We start from the raw sequence: 17,343 nt of genomic DNA on the forward strand, positions 1-17,343 counted from the left end.
CAGTCTCAACTGAYGTGTTTGTGACTGACCAGCTTCTGYCAACACTTGCTGACWCAGTGCAAAGATGACACAAGCAACAGCTCATGTTCATTCCCATTTGAGCTCCACTGGCCTGTGGCTTGGGACGGAAGAMCGTTAACTATATTGCCAGTGCAATGTAGCTGTGTAAATACTAAAGATGTTTGGATATGCTCTGGACAGGACTCTTTATTGCCACATAACATCCCCAGGCCTGACACTGAACCTTGCTGCTCTCCATATGAGAAGTTACACTCCAAGATCTCAACTGTGTGGTACAGCATCATTTGATGCTCAAGGCTTGCAAACGGCCTCTAAAACAGCAGCTGGTTTTGTATCAGCGTGAGCCCAGAAGRAAACCACATACTAGCCACTTTGAGGACCTGAGCCACCCAAGGCGTTTTACACAGCCAAGAAGCAATCCCTGTCCCTCGCTGCAGCATTCCCAGGATAAGCAGAGGACASGAGGGCCCAGTTCAGGCGAGCGGCCTGACGGGAGTTGTAGTCCGTCTGCACCTCCCGCGCTCCGCGCAGCCATCCAGGACTGCATTTCCCAGGGGGCGCTGCGCGAGCCTGGCAGCCGCTGGCGGGGCAATGGCGGCCGTGGCGGCCATGGCGGCGCGGGGGTGCGGCGGGGTCTGGCGCCGGGCGCGGCAGCGCGGCGTGGCGGGGCCGGGATCCGGGCCCGATCCTTCCCCCCGCGGGCAGAGGGCTGTCGCCTGTAACACGAGAGGCGGGGCGGTGCCGGCGGGGAAGAGCGGGTACGGTGCCGGGACGGCGCGGGGAGAGGGGCCGCGGGAGCTGGTTTTGCCCTGGGGCACCCCGCCCTCGGGCGGAGCCCCGCGGCCCTGGCTGGGGTGCCGAGCTCGGGCACGGGAGTGGCGGTGGCAGCAGCGGGGCTCGGTGTGAATTCCCGTGTGTGAGCGGTGTRAGGCATGCACAGCTCTGGCAGCTGGCAGCGCCTGCTCAGCACGCGTTYATCGCGCACCCCTCCCCAAAGCGCACACGGTAATTGCCGCGGCAGTGAGGCCGTGACCCTCTGACACGCGTGGCTGCGATAAGAGCCCGCAGCTCGGGCAGCGTGAACGTTCACGTGTGCCGAGAATGAACAGCGAGGGCTGCACCAGCTTTCGTGAGCGTGGTTTCRAGGGTTGGTCTAGTCCAAAAGGGGCTTTCTCTTCCAGCGGAGTATTGTGAGATTTGGGCAGCGTGCCTGAAACAGCATTTTATTTCTGTTGCATCTGAAAGTCACCGCCTGAACAAGTTCTGTTCTCTGGTGAGCCCGAGGTTTCTCTCTGCACAGCTGATCACCTCAAGAAAGTTGTGCAGACACCGGYGGAAGTGTGCTGCTGTTTCTTGAGAGACAGATAAACATAATCCTTGAACAARCATGGCAAAAAGCTCCAGGTGCCTCATCAGTGTTAGAAGGATTGAAGGACTGACTGGTGCATGTACCCTTTTTTCTGGGTGTAAGCCAACACACCGATTAAGCAAAGCCTGGTGTAATTTTTTATGCCATCAGSTGACAGAAGGCATTTCTGAAGAATACGGGAAACACTGGAATAAATTTGCTTCCAAAATGTAAAAGAAAGCCCACATTATTTCTTAAACCCTGAGGCATTTGTGTGATTGAAAATACCTAAGAATAATACTGTCTTTCAGTAAAATTTATTWGCTCCTTTAAACATCTGAACCTTAATCTTTTCTGATAATATTCTTCTTCCTAAAAGCATAAGTGGTATCTGCATCACTSCTTTGGTGTTTGTAGGGATGTTCTCAGCTGTTGGAGGGCATATGAAGAACTAAAATCTTGGCAATGTACAATGTTCACCTTTGGGAAGAACACTGTACTTCATGTATTTGTTTGATGTTTTCCGATAGCTTGCTTATCTCCTCTAGCTATCTGGGCACTCATACTGCTGAAGTGTTCTGCCACAGAAATGTGATTTCATCACTGAAATATTATTTGTGCCACTTCATTTGTACAAGGCTAGATAATTACTTACAGAAACTGTCAAGCAATTCATACTGTAAAGGTGACCTTTTCCTCTTGTCCRTATAAAGGTTATGGATGTGAGAATTGCAATTACTTTTTAGATGATATGGAGAAGCTTTATTCTGTGGAGTACATTCAGAGAACAGTAGCTCTCTAGTTGAAATGATGATTTCTCTATTACCAGATTACTAATGTTTATGCTAATATGCTACTAACGCTGCTCTGGAGAGCCACCTTTCCCAGCATGCAAGTGACTGTCTCACAAAGAATACATAATTTATTATGCCACCTGTCTGTTGGAGATTTATCAAACTACCTGAGAAGTAATTCATATTTATGATGATTTGGGGATTTTCACGAAGCACCAAATTAGGGTTCATCCARCATGCAAGTGTGCCTCATTAATTTYCCTGAGATTTCTCATGTAAGGAAAAGTTAAAAGTTTCAAAGCATTACATTTTTTATTACATTCTTTTCTGCATATAATGAACACTGCCATATAGTTCCCACAGCCTCRGTTCTCCAGTATCGCAGCACAACTTTTTCCATTACAGTGTAGATGTATTTCCAATATTACTTGCAATGTTTTTACAATTACAATTTGATTTTTGTTAATAAATTAAGAGTTCTTAATTCTTGTGTTTCTAGGTGTTCATGGTTTTTAACATCCTCTAAATAGTTTCTCCCTTCTCCTTTTTCCTTTTCAGCCTTGCTCCATGGGTGCCAGTTGTGGGTCTGGAAATTCATGCACAGATCAGTTCCAACTCAAAACTTTTCTCTGGTTCCCAAGTGCAGTTTGCAGCACCTCCCAACTCTTTGGTATCTTTCTTTGATGCCTCTTTACCAGGAACTTTACCAGTAAGTTAAGCTACAATTTCATTTATGTCAGAATTAATGTCAGGCAACTTTGCATRTGTTTCTAATATTTTATGCTTCCCAGGATCTGACTATAGTCTTATACTACTTATCCTTACTTTTCTAATTTCTGCTTGTTTCATGACATGAGTTGCCTAGTACTGTTAMTTTCAATTACCTCATTCCCTAGTTATTGCCTCAGATACTTTATATCCCCTGCAAAGGGAAAAAAAATCAGGAGTGTCTCTTCAACATAGTGAATGGATATCAGTATTTCTTTGAGGCCAGAGTGGGTGTGTTTGGTTAGTATGCCGCACAGGAAATTCCTTAAATATGAGAGATGCTTAAAGCCCAGAAGGAGAAGAACATCTTAAATTTCTGAGTGGCCATTTGATGTTATTTTTCTATATTATTTTTGTTTATGTAGCTGTCATTTGCCATTTGGAATGTCTCACTGTGGAGTTACTTTACTTCCTCAGTAGAAAGTCTCTGGTTTAGGAAAGTATCAACCATTCCTAYTTCCAGAGCAAAGCAGTTATTAAAAAAAAAAGTAATCTTTGTGAGACATTGTGGTTTAATAGGTCAGAATAACTAGCTAGCACTTAGCAATAAKGTTTATTAGTGAAAACTTAATAAGTGTTTGAATTCACAGCTTAATTATAACTGTAATGGCTATGACCGTACTGCTGTGTAATCTCTGAGAATCTAATAAGTTTAATATAAAAAAGTATAACATAAGCTCTTACAATACARTGAAAACAAATATTGAATAGACAGCATTATCTCATGCAGCAAATGTGCAAATACTATAATGGGGTCTCATTATTTAATGCAGGAGTGTTTCACTGAGTTTATTCATTGCTGTGCAGGTTTGAATTCATTCATTGAATGCATTTTTTTAGTCTAGTTGAAGCTTTTCATCACCATATAACAGCCTCAAATAATCTTCTAAAACTGAGAATTAACTTATGACTGACTTTCTAGGATCTTGATATATGTCAAGATACTTAAAAAGAGAAATTATTTKATACATTTCATTGTGTATTTGCAAAGGTATTGAAAACTTAGGAAGTGGAGTTTAGATGCTGATAAAATTGGGACCTCACTTTGGTTGCAGTAGCAATTCAGAGCTGACTTACAGATATAACTGTATGGAAATCCTGACAGCTCTGTGGAGATAATGGGATTATTATACAATCATTTTGTTTAAGAATCTGGCTAAAACTTAAAGACATAAAATTAGTTCCTTTCATTYGGGGCAGGGCTAGGTTGGGTAGTCACAAAATCCAAAAGAGTTCAAGGAACTGGTTTTAGACCTACTTAAACTTCAGTTAATGCACAGAAATTCTCTTCTAATACTTAAGTTCAGTCAAGTAGAAAAGCTGTTCTTGAGTGAACAAAAATTAGTATTTATGAAGAGCTTAATTTTTCTGCACGTTATTGTTTATCAAAGGTGCTGTGTGTGTATGTATTTTTTCCCCTCTATTAATAAGGCTTTAAAATGAGGCTTGTTATGACCTTTGTGAGAAGACCACATTTGGGCTTTGACWGGGAATATAATTGCTCCTGAGAAGAAAAAAATCGAGAATGGTTAGGTTAATTTAAAAGTAGTGATTCTATGTTAGGTTCTACCAGCTGCTTTTATCTATACAAAGAGAAGAAAAGCTTTTCTTACTCTACTGCTGGTGAAAATGGAGTTGAAAGTGGCATGTTACAAAATACATGTTCCTGCATGTTAGAAAGTGATGCAAAATCCAGTCGGTAGTCATGGCTTTATTTTCCCATTGTAYGTGCTGCACAGGAATTAATGTGAGAGACCAGCATTTGTTCTGGAATCAGTTAGGCATGTTTTTGATGTATAGATTAGTTCATGGCGATAGTATCTGCAACAAAATTGGATTTTGGTAAATTTTGAAAGATGGAAGGTCATTTTTGAAAATTCAAAGTGTTATTTGTAGAATAAAACCAAAGCAACAAAAGGCATTTTAACAAAGGTTATTACTTAATAAAACTGCTTAGAAGGGAAATATTTGACCTTTCCTTTGGATTCCATTTTGTTGAGAAATGAAAAAATAAGCAGAAAAGTTTTTATACAGTAGTTGTGTTGTCTCTAGAAGTGAATGAGTGCTGTTTTAAACTGAGAACTATGGAGATGGTTTTCAGTCACAGGGAGATTTAAATTTACTGTGTGACAGCGAGATGGTTGTGATAGAGAGCCGTGCTAGTATTTGCTGCATCACAATGGGACCAGAAATGATGGTGCTAAAGGGAGCTTTTCAGGTTGCTGTGCATTTCTGGGTCACCAGTAAGTGTTGATGTGAGCCTTTGCTGTGCTCTGCACAGGAGAGGTGAAACTAGAAGAATGTGTTTAGCCCTCCTCCATCTTTCCTCTTTATATTTGCTTCCTGTAAGGTTAATACAGCTTATTTTATGCTTCTGCTGCAAGTAGGCCTTGGGAGGGTCATCACAGAGTAAGTGGCGTGGCCGTTTCATTGTGTTGTTCTCATGAAGTGCCTCTGAGAGATGGCTRCAGGCAGGAAGAGCTATGCAGGTGCCCTCCTGTTTAGTGTAAGATGGAAAAGATTGATCATAGAATTATAGAATCATGRGATGGTTTGAGTGCAAGATACCTTAAAGATCATCTGGTTCCAGCCCCCTGCCATGGGCAGGGACACCTTCTACTAGATGAAGTTGTACAAAGCTCCATCCAGCCTGGCTTTGAACACTTCCAGGGATGGGGCAGCTGCAGCTTCTCTGGGCAGTCTGTGCCAGTGCCTCAATACCSTCACAGTAAAGAATTTCTTTGTAACATCTGATCTAAACCTGCCCTGATTTCAGTGTCAGTTTAAAACAATATCCTATCATTACAGACCTTTGTAAATGTCCCCCTGGCTTTCTTGTTAGCCCTGTATAGGTACTGCTAAGTGCTGTAAGATCTCTCTGGAGTTTTCTCTTCTCAATGCTGAACARTGCCATCTCTGTCAGCCGGTCTTCATAGGAGAGGTGTTCCAGCCCTCCATCTTCATGGCTCTCCTCAGACCCTCCTGCTTATAGTCTGAGTCTATGTCCTGCTTATGTTGGGGATCCTGGAGCTGGATGCAGCACTCCAGATGGGAACTCACAAGAGTGGAGCAGAGGAACAGAAGCACCTTCTTTGAACTGCTGCCCACACTGTTTGGATGTGGACATGGTTGGTTTTCCAGACTATAAGTAAACTTTGCTGGCTCATGCYGAGCATCTCCTCTACCAACACCCCCAAGGCCTTCTCTTTAAGGCTGCRCTCAARCCATTCTCTGCCCAGCCTGTACWGGTGCTTGGGATTGCCCCGATCCACGTGCAGGAGTTTGCGCATGACCTTGTTGAAGTTCATGCAGTTTGCACAGGCCCATCTCTCAAGCCTGTCCAGATCCCTCTGGATGGCATCCCTGCCATCCAGAATGTTGACYAYACCACCCAGCTTATTGTCATCAGTAAACTTGCTGAGAATGCACTTGGTTCCACTGTCCCTGTCACYGACAAAGATGTTAAACAGCYYCAGTCCCARYAGTGACCCCTGAACACCACTCAGCACTGGTCTCCATTTGGATATTGAGCTGTTGACCACAGCTCTTTTAGTGCCACCATCCAGCCAATTCCTTGTCCACTGAGTTACCTGTCTGCCAAATCYATGTCTCCAGTTTACAGACAATGATGTCAAGAAGGGCAGTGTCAAATACTTTGCACAAGTCTGAGTGGACATGTCAGTTGCTCTTCTTATAAGAGCATAAGCCTGTCATACAAGGCCACCAAATTTATCAGGCACAATTTGTCCTTACTGAAGTTACGTTAGCCATCAGTAATCACTTAATTATTTTCCATGTGCCTTAGCATATTTTTCATGATTTTGCCAGGTAGTAAAGTAAGACTAGCCAGCTGAGACTTACTCATGTATCAAATCTGTGATTAAAAAAGGAGGTTTGGAATTAGCAGGACTGGATAGCACATCCAAGGCTACTCAGCACACTTTGTGCACATTGGTGATGAAGCCCCTCACCACTAGATATGATAGCATCCTACTCAAATTACCACAATGCTCTCCTTTGCCTGGGACTACAAACATTATATTTCGTGTAATGAAATTTTCAAAAGCCTGGGGTTTTTACCTTGTGAATGGACTTGACAATGATCTTGGCTTGGTATCTTTAGAAGAACTGTTATAAAGGAAGTACTRTTCTATACATGGTAGCAAATAGTGCGTTAGACCTGCAGACTGGACTAAAATTCTTCTGTGGATGCATAAAGATGGTTACCCTCCAATCTGATCTAGCCTCTGAAAATTCTGAGAAGCTTTATAAAGGTTTTTAAAGGTGAAACTGGGCTCAAAGAAAAAGAATCCATGATTACCTATTTTCATGATGAAGGTGACTGACTAAAAGTTAATTATAGGTCAGCCACAGAAATAAGATAGTAGATCTAGCAGCTCAAGGCTGAAACCTTTTTGTTGGTCCTTAATCTTTTTTGCACATTTTACATTTGTCTCCTGCATGACTGAACTGAAACCATGATCCTATTGTAGGCAATCCTTTGTAGGCAAGTATATAAAGAAATAATCTAGGATTTACATAACCAAGGTTTAAATTAATAAGATTTGAATGAATATTAGCCCTACARTCTTAAATATTTTGAATTTTTTTGTATCTTCTCATGCAATTGAATTTCATTCTCCTTTTAGTGTGAACAGCATCTGTTTTATCTTTTTCTTTACAACAGAGTTTTCCGAAACACTTGGTAATGATCAAGGTCTTTTTCCAGTGAGGAAAAGATAAATACCTTCTGACCTCTGAAGAAACAGAGTAAGATCTGTGTTGAACACTCCTGTAGAGTGTCATATGAGATGCATGGTTTTATCTGAACATGTAATTTTTTCCTTTTCTCTCTGTTAACAGTGTAGAGGGACATATTTTAGTCCTGCTTTGTCTCCCCTCACTTGTATAATGACAGTTGGGCAACCAGATCACTCCCTTTCATGGAAGAGCAGTGCTAGAGCAGCTGTTAGCCCTYGTTCATCCAGCACTGCACCTCTGGCAACCCCAGCTCCAAGCTCAGGCTTGTCTCAAGCTGACTGATGCCAGTGCAGCCCTGTACAGTTGCTGAGAGCACATGTGTCAGGCTGTTGCCTTTCATCCCCTGCAGTGCCCTGCTCCTGAGGTGGCTACCCAGGCATGTGATGGGGCTAATACCCAGYTTGGGATTGTGGAGGGTGTTTTCATCTGTTCTTGGCAGTGGCAGGTACCCAGTGTTTTTCCAGATGTTTTGGGTGATGGATTATCAGATTTAAATAACTTCTTCAATTCATCATAATATACAGGATTTATCTGATGCATTTGCTTTCAAAGGATCTGAGAAATTTGTATGAGATTTTGGTGGATGTGTCTGTCAGCTATTCATACTGAAACTGAAACAGCATTTGAGACCMGAATTTATACTTTACAGCTTGAWACTAGATTTTTTTTTTATATCCTGTGCCTGTTAAATCTGGTGATTGCAACAGCTGTTTTACCAACTTGTGATTTCAGTTTTGTTTTGACATTTCTGCTGGCATGCATGTGAATTTACTCCCTTCTTGTACTACTTTGTTTTGAAAAAAAGCTTGCTTCTTAGCTTGACTTTTGATAACTACGGTTTTAATTGCATGCACTTTTCATGGGAAATTGAACAACCTTCTGATCATTGTATGGATGKTTTTTTAGCTTCCATTACATAAATTTTCTTATTTTCTTTGAAACCGTATGATGGCTAGGTTTTTGGATCCATGAGCTCTCCTCTAAAAATAAGTTAGTGGCAATGCCTGGCAAAAAAAGTGAGTTCATGCTTGTTTTAAACCTGTGCCTAGCTTCACTTAAATTCCTCATTACTTATTTCAATAAAACTGTACTTAGCAGGAAAAAAAATACTTTTTTTTTAGAAGTTGATGGTGCCTTCCTGTTGCAGTCCTTTCCTTCCTGCTAATATTTGGCTTTGCAACATGCATTGTATAGTCAGTGCTTAGGTGTCTTTTCTTGCTCACACAAGACTACAAGCTTGCTGAGCTTGTAGTCCARAAAGCTTTTATCAAGAAAATCCCACATAATTTAGAAAAATACTAGAGGAGTGAAAAAGGCTCCCTGAGGATGCCTTTGTGGTTCACAGACCCGTAAATGTCCAAGTTTATGGTGGATTAAAGCCTGCCCACATAATTTCAAACTAWTAATCAGTTCAAAGCTCTTGTACTGGTCAGAAGAGGTTCGGGGAAGATGAGTGATGCTGGCCTCAGGTGACTTTCAGGACTGGGTTCTGGTGCAGGTTGTTTCTTATTCTATTTCTTTGCATTTCATGGGATCATTCACAGCCCCAGGGTTACCTGTGGACCTAATSTCCTTTCCTTGGGGTGTGAGAAATGTTATGCTTCCTCCATTRCTGCAGTTGCTTAGCTCAAATTTATATCATACTTAGGCTGTTTTTTCTGGAGATGTCTCTGCTCTTGTGTATTGAAGTATTTGATGATATTTCTTACTCTTCTCTCAAGCTCTGAAGAAGTCACTTGTAAGGTTTTCTCTAACTTTTTGCTGTGTCTCGTGTATTTGTGAGTATTTCTGTCACCCATTCTTGATGTTTTAATCTCTTTGTCAAGGCTAACAATTCAGCTAGGGCTGTCTTGTTAGCACTTTTAGTAACTGTTGAGCTCTCTCTGTTTGCTCTTCTTGTTGTCTTTACTGTTCACCCTTAACAGGTCCCTCTGGCTGATGTAAACTTGCCAGTTAGAGTGGCATTGAGTTAATAAGACATCCTGTTATCACCTGTTTCAGTAGATCCTTCAAAGCATCAGTGACGTTATCTGTGTATTTTCTCCTACCTCCTTTCGTGTTGTTTCTTTTTAGCTTTACCTTTTGCCTTACACAGGTATTTTTCTACTTCTTAGTAGGGGAGCAGAGTTGGTAGTGTCTTGTTTCCTTTCTTTCATACAGTTACTGCAGTTTCTGTGCCGTCTTTGACACTTGGACAGCACAACCATTATGTCACATCGGTGTCTCCCCTTTCTGACTTCAGTCGAAATTGTTGCTGAAATGCACATTAGCTTTTTGCAGTAGCTTTTCTCAGTGGGCTTGGAACTTCTTGAAGTTGGACCTGAGAGGGGATTTATTGTTGCAAATTTCTGTTACATCTGTTATCAGTCACTGTTGCTGCTCTGGCATCCTTGAGTGTTTGATTTGATGTAGTTTTCTCACAGCATGTAGACGGTCTGGTTCCAGGTGACTCCATCTGAGGAGATCCAAGGTGGTGTGTTGTATATATGTGTATGTAAGCAGTGCCCTTTAAGCAAACATTTCATGGTTCTACCAATGTCTTAGGATTTTCACTTTGCAAGCGGACGTATTGCTACTTCATTCTTCTTAACAGTTGTTTCTTTGAGGAGTTTTTCATTAAAAGGCGTTTTGGGAAGCATTGTCCGACAGTAATTACAGATGATTGTAGATGGGGTCTTTGTTCTCTTCATGGTTAGCTGTCTGGTGTGTAATGTTGCATAACTATCAGGTTTATGTATTTCGTTTGAAACTTGGTGCAATTAGGCTGTAATTGGTTCCTGGGGTAAAACAAATTTCTTTGTGTTCTCTCTGATTATCAGTCACCTTGTCTACTTAAATATGACTGTGTTTGATTTTGAGAGGATTATGTAAACTTCTGCAAGTGATGGTTATTAGTTACATATGTAGATTTTGCCACAAGGACCATTGTTTTCTATACAAAAATGCAAAATTGGCCTCAAAAAAATTTTAGGTTTGTAGAGGTTTTTATTAGCAAGCATATGAAGAGAAAATTATTGATTTAGTCTCCCCACTGATCCCAGCTTTATTTGGGCTGCTTCTCTTGAGATACTTGTGACACTTTACACTCTCTCTGGGATGTTTGATGAAATGAGAAGATGGGAGAGTCACGGATGAGAGAATTTTGGGGTCACTGCTTAGGTAAAACAAGCTAGTGACACTATTTAATGAAAATTAGTCTCTGTTGGTTCTGCTGTTCCAGAACAACTTTGTTAAGAGCAAATAATTTGTTTGCTTACTTAAAATTTCTCTCAAATAATTTCTTGATGACTCTTTGCAAGACTAGTTGCGTTATATCACCTGTTGTTTTCCTGAATTAGTATAATCTTTTATCTATGTGTAAAAGACCACTTCTGGTCTAGTCCCAATTTGTATATTGTGCTCTCTTAAGAGAATCTGGGTCAGCCTGCGGGGAATGATGGCTGAGGAACAAATAATCATGTTTTGGTAAACAGCAAATGGAGAAAAAGGGAATGAGGGAGTCAGAGCAAAGGGCTGAGAGTTTAGTCTGTRTTTAGTGTAAGCTCTGAGAAACAAGGAGCAGAAGGCAGAAGGCAAGAAGGAGCAGAAGGCAGATAGCCAAGTCTTAGAAATAATAGAAAATGACAGTAAATGGGTATCAAAGGTCACAATTTGCTACGACTCAGAAGACAGACAGTTGGCTCTCACCAAACCTACAAGCAAAAGACCATCCGCAAGGATAACAGTGTAGGGGTTGGTTTACAARCTCTTTTGTTCTAAGTGCTCTGAGCTGTCTCTATTTAAGAAATGAAACAATCTATGTTATGCTGAAGAAGGCAGATGATATTCATGTCAAAAGCCTTTCTTTTCTGGAACTCAGTGTAGGAAGAAAGGCCTGAGAAGGTTCGYCTCAGACCTCTTGTTGACTTTGGATTTGATCATAGTCTGTAAATTAATTTTTAGCCATTGCTCAGTCCCCTACCTCCAGCAGCAGGGAAATGTTTTCATTGGATCTTACTGTATTTAACTTGGCCTGGATCAGATATCATTAGCAGTGATTTAAATTTCAGCTGGCATAAAAGAGGRAGCATCCTTATGACAGGTCAAAAAACTCCCTGTGGCAGATGCAGAAGACYGATGTTAACAGGGAGAGCCATGGATATTTGAGAGGTACTGGGCTTCTTTATGTGAACACCACATAAACAGTGTTTGATTATGGATATCATGAACCTTCATATCACCATTGCATTATTATGTCTTCCCTGTGGGTTCTYCTGTTTGSAACTGGTTCTGCAGGGTAGAGTTTTATTTGTTTTCAGATGTTGCTGGTGGGATCAGAGATATGAAGATCACTGGATTGACTGCTTCCCTACCATCCCGAAAACCAGATTTATTCTGTTGAGACCACACAGTGGTCTAAATGGATTTTTTTTTTAGTGATCTAAATGGATTTTTCCTTCTGTGTTTCTTTTAGCATCTCCTGTTGGGCTGATAAACCCTTAAGTCTGTCATTATTTAAATAGCTTTGTATCTGGTGTTGCGTTCCTGTTTTTCTTGCTCCCAGGGATCAGCATTTGCTCACATTGCTTCCTACTGCTGCAGCATTTTTCTGGTCCATAGCTGACTGCAAGATGCTTCCTCCATTCTAAGCCTTGTGATACAAGCTTTCGGGTTAGCTCTTCAGCTTCCAGMAAGTGTACCCTCGTACTCTTTTGAGTACATCTGAAGTAGTGTGTTTGGGAGCTGGGTGCTTCTTCATGTCAGAACTGCCTTGTTTTAAGATATGACTGGAATCAATGTGTGCAGCATCACCACAAGCCAGCTTTGCCACTAGACAAAGTTAGAAATAATATGTTTTGGATGGCAATGTATAGCTTTGGTACCAGACTGGAAAAGTAAAGTTACAGAATGCATTAAGTCTGTTTAATGCCCCTCGTCACCATCTTCCTTTGCTGTTTCAAGTTCTGAGTTGTCATTTTGTTCTCTTAAGATGGAATCTCTTTCTGTTAATCTAAGGTCTCAATTTAAAATGTCTGGTGCTTGTTCCCCTTCTGTCTTGTCCCTTTCCTTGTGGGGTGAGGCCATAATACTCATACTGGAGCAGCAAACATGCTGTGAARTAGATGCTGTATTCAGTGCAGAGGACACTAAACTGAAGCTTTTAAAATTTTCCCTGAAATTGGAGACCTCAGGTTTTGGAACGTGGGTTCTTTGAACACCTAACAAATGACAAGACTTAGGTTGTCTTGTWTTTTAAATTTTTACTGTGTGCTTTGAGGGCTGGAGTCAGATTGTAAGCTATTGAAATAAATGTCTCATTTGGGAAATGGTCAGCTCTTGATTTATTGTATGTGCATTCTGTACATGCACATCTACAGTTGGTCCCTTCTCTGTGTGTAGGAGGATGCTAAGGCAGAATGCTGCAGAGCAGTAAGTACTCATCTACAGTGTCAGGCTGAACAGCCACAATTACACTGGAACTAAACACATATAAGGGTATTTTATTTTGAAGTTTAACTTATGATTGCACTTCAAAGAATCATATATTGCAGCAATTTGGTACTTTTAACACAGCTAGAATAGTAAGACTGAGTGTATCCATTAGTAGAAGCAAATAAAAATCAGAGTGATATGAAATAGGAGTACTTGAAAATGTGATTAAATATATCTGTTGAGGTTTCTAAAGATTAGTGTCTGGTCTACAGAGAGCTGGCTGAGTACGTTGTACTACTTCTTTCTTTCAGATGTTATTTTGAATGAAAAGAAGCTAAAATTAAATGTTTCTTAGATAAACAGTCCTGTAGCTAATATGATAAATGCTGATATTTTTGTGATTGTAAGTAGGACTGAAGGTCTTAAGATAGCCATTGAATATTAAATCTACTTTTATAAATGTGTGACCTAGAATTAAAAACTTTAAAAAATTCAGGGGAATTATTTTGTTTTTACAGTTTTTAGTACAGTATTTTCTTCTGTAAGATAGGCTTCCTGAATGCAAATGTTATTGCAGTGGTTACTGTTCTTTTGTAAAAGGTAGCAAAAATAAACTTTTTCCAGGAGAGTTACCTAAATGTTTCTTCTTTTTTCCCCCCAATTATCCTATGTAATATTCATTAGTAAAACAAGAAGCTGCATACCTCACCCTCTTTAAAATGTAAACATGGCAATTTACTAAGTATAGAAACATATATCCTTACTTAAAAGGGTGCCAACTTTCTTTAATATATTAATATAAGGAGTAAACCCATTACTAAACACAAAGAAAATTGCATTTGGTGGGAATTTGTGCCATTGAAAGTACTCTATATAGTTTTGTATGGCYATTGAATAGTCTTGTATTTAAAACCAAAGTCTTGACTAACTGAGCTTGCAAATAAAGATAAATTTTTAAAGAGAGTCTTTCCACTTGTGGACTAGAATAGACAAGTACCAKAAAGAGAGAGATCTTGGTTGGATTGTTCTTTCATTCCTTTAGTGCTCAGTTACCATGGTGCTGTAGCAGGAGACCATAGCTACAAGGGAAATGGTGTGGTTGTTGTGATGCCATTGTTAAGGTTTTTCATGAGTTTCTAATACAAACAATTTACATTTCCTTTTGTGATAGCTCTCTGGCATTTTCTTTAAATACTAGGAGGGATGCTTCCAATATAGAAGACCAGAAATACTGAACAAGTCTTTGTAGATTATTGTGTTCTATCCATAGCTATTGCAGGAACTACACAGCTTGCTTTCATGGCCAGTGTTTTGCTAACATACCAGACAGGCAGCTTGTCAGTTCAAGCCAGTAATTTAAATCTTTGGTGCTAGTCAAAGCTGTCAACTTAATAACAGCTTACTGCATAAACAAGCTGGAGGACTTATTCTAGGTCATTAGTATGGGAAGTTTCACCTACTGAATTGATGTTTATCACTGCAGATTATTTGAAAAGCAAGGCTTGTTTGAAGGAAAGGTAGTAGTTTGCCTAAACAGTTCTGCTTTGTGCTTACAGCCTTGGTATGGAAATGGGTAGTAGTAGTCACTTCAGAAATGAAGCTGTATTAGGTAAGTTCTGATTTTTGAAGAAGAAGAGCATCATCTGTTCGTTTTGGGTTGTTTGTTTGAAGACACACAGGACAGAGGAAGCATATTGGCATGGTAGCCATCTCAGTATGCCATTAAGATCTGCTTTGCAAGGCCTTCGCTCACCACTGAGATCAGAGGAGTAGCACGCAAAGTTGAATGAGCCATGGTGCACATACAGTGATTTGGCTACTATGATCCAGTACACTGAGGACACATACACATCAGAGTCATCTAAATGCTGAGTAATACTACATAAAAAATAATCAATACTTCATTTTTTTATGCYAGTTTTTCCCCAGAGCCACAAAATGGTTCATCACCAGTAGTGCAAAGGATTCTCCCTGGTATAAGTACAATGTATGTGGGTATTATTTCTTTYGCCTCAGAACAGTGTTATCCCTTAGGACAGTGAGTAGGACACATTCTACCCTGTTTGAAGTAAAAATTGAAGAGCGATGAAGTGCTGTGAAGCTCTGAGTGATTGTGACTCAGAAGCTGTGTTTTGTCTTGTTCACTGATTGCAGTCAGTCACRACCCCTGCACCATCAAGAATTGTAGCAAGATACTGGTTCACTGCTTTGAAGCAGTGGTGTTTTGAATCTACCAGTCCTTATGGAGGCTTAATGGGTTTCTGGTGGCCAGTTTTTAAAGGACTGACTGGCACAGTCCTCACTATTTTGTAAAGCTGAATAGGACTGTGCCATAAGGCTTTAGTAGGAGAAAATTTGCCTGCATATTTAGAAATATGATGATATTTTAAACATTGAACAGTTTGACTAGCACTGTTACAGAATTCCTTAAACAGTAAAAAAAATTGTCTATACTGTCTGGAAGCATTTAATTATTGAAAGCAGGAGCATCTACTATATAATGAACTGCAGCTATGCTACTAAAATAAATTAATATTTTGAAGTTACCAGTTTTCTTTAGATTCGAGTCAGGACTAATTGCGTTCATTTTGCTATGGATCAGTGTTTCAAAGGGAGATTGTTCTTCCTTTTTTCTTGTCTAGAATTTGCTTTATGTATCTTTTAAATTTTTTAATAAGTAAAATATGCCTGAACAGATGATGTGTTCTAGTTAGCCATATATAGCTACACTAAAGATCTGAAAGTTCCCTTGTTAAATGTCTTAAATATTTAATTTCTTTTCTGTATAAGCAATTTTTAAGTTTCTGTTACATGAAGAGTTGCCCATATCCTCTTACTGTTTTGATTTTATTAAACTAAATAAGTAAAACAAAGAGATTCATTTTCTGGCTGAAGTTTTGGGATGATGGGAAATGTACAGCTGCTAAAGATGTTTTCAGAAATCAGGCTGGAGAATATAAAAAGTAAATACTGTCAGAAACATGGAAGAAAACATTATTTAAGCCCCTTATGTTCTGGTCAATGCAGATGAAGTAATGTACATTCTTTTACATAATGTGCTTCTTTAATGGTCCTGCTGAAAATAGACTTCTTGGCAGCTGTACAGTGCAGAACAAGATGGATAAAGTTCTGTTCCTGTTTCAAAACGCTGTAAGTGGGAGCATGTCAGAATTGTACTAAGACAAATTCAGTCTTTTTTCCTTTTCAGATTCATCCATTTGATGTTAGTTAAACGAACTGTTAAATTAATGAGAGTACATTTGAAAAAAAACCCATCATTCGTCAGTACTTTTTGGAGGGAAATTTTTTTCTCCTCTGGATCCTGACCCTGCTGAGGAGATGGGTGTAGTGCTGAGAGAGATGGGTCCATGGTGAAAAGCTGCATTTAACTCCCTTATTTCTTCATGAAGGCTTTGCTGGGTCTTCAGATCAATGGCAGTCTGCAAAAACCTTAACTATGGGTTTCCTTGGCTACTGGAAACACGTACTTGTAGCCACGGGATCAATTGTTGTCTTTTGGGTTCTGTTTTAGCAAAGATGTAAGTGTGCATCATTTCATCCTGGTTAAGCAAAGCATTAAAATCTATGGTATGTGCAGATAATCCTAAATTCACTGTGGTTCTGTGGTTACAGGCATTCAGAAGTGTTCTACTGTAACAGCAGTGCAGTCCCTAATGCAAATCCCCTKCGTTTCACATTCCCAGTAGGAGCTGACAGCTGGTTACAAGTCAGTTATCATGTGCTGTGATTTGTCTTCTGTATCCTCAAAGATTCAAAAGCATTGAATRTTTGCAAGGGTAGCAAGCCAGAACAGTGCACACCTCCATATGTGGTATGACAAAATGACTGAATAGCTTGTTTTTTTCATCTTAAAGCTTTGCAGATTTATAGCTACCACAACTTTAATGATGAATAAGAGCTACCCACACAAAGAAAGAGATCTAATGGTGACTGAAGGCAAGTGAAATTGAATATATGCTCCTTATAAGGCAGTGTGTGGGAGACACATTTGTAACATACTGAGTATCTGAGCAAAACCATGTGTCATGTTTCCTTAGGTTCTCAACAGGAGATGTGTGGAAGCAGCAGTGATGACAGGCCTGGCACTCAAGTGCAGCATAAACAAGAAGTCCTTGTTCGACAGAAAACACTACTTCTATGCAGATCTGCCTGTAAGTATGCAGTGTAGCAGGTCCCTCTTGGGCTCTAGGAAGGATGAGTGTGGAGCGCGGATGGCAG

The 17,343-nt window shown here is 40.1% G+C and overlaps 1 protein-coding gene across 1 annotated transcript in view; it reads left to right on the plus strand.

Annotated features, from left to right (window-relative positions):
* Positions 1 to 606: 606 nt before the first annotated feature.
* The window catches only part of GATB (glutamyl-tRNA amidotransferase subunit B), a 42,798-nt gene continuing 26,061 nt past the window's right edge, over positions 607 to 17,343 (plus strand). The window contains exons 1-3 of the mRNA XM_057376346.1: positions 607 to 779; positions 2,722 to 2,872; positions 17,163 to 17,276. Coding sequence (XP_057232329.1) covers positions 613 to 779; positions 2,722 to 2,872; positions 17,163 to 17,276 — 432 coding nt within the window. The 5' untranslated portion in view covers positions 607 to 612. The remainder of the gene's footprint in view (positions 780 to 2,721; positions 2,873 to 17,162; positions 17,277 to 17,343) is intronic.

The sequence above is a fragment of the Malurus melanocephalus genome, unplaced genomic scaffold (assembly GCF_030028575.1).
Source record: "Malurus melanocephalus ecotype Western Australia unplaced genomic scaffold, MMel_1.1 scaffold_9, whole genome shotgun sequence".
NCBI classification, from domain to species: domain Eukaryota; kingdom Metazoa; phylum Chordata; class Aves; order Passeriformes; family Maluridae; genus Malurus; species Malurus melanocephalus.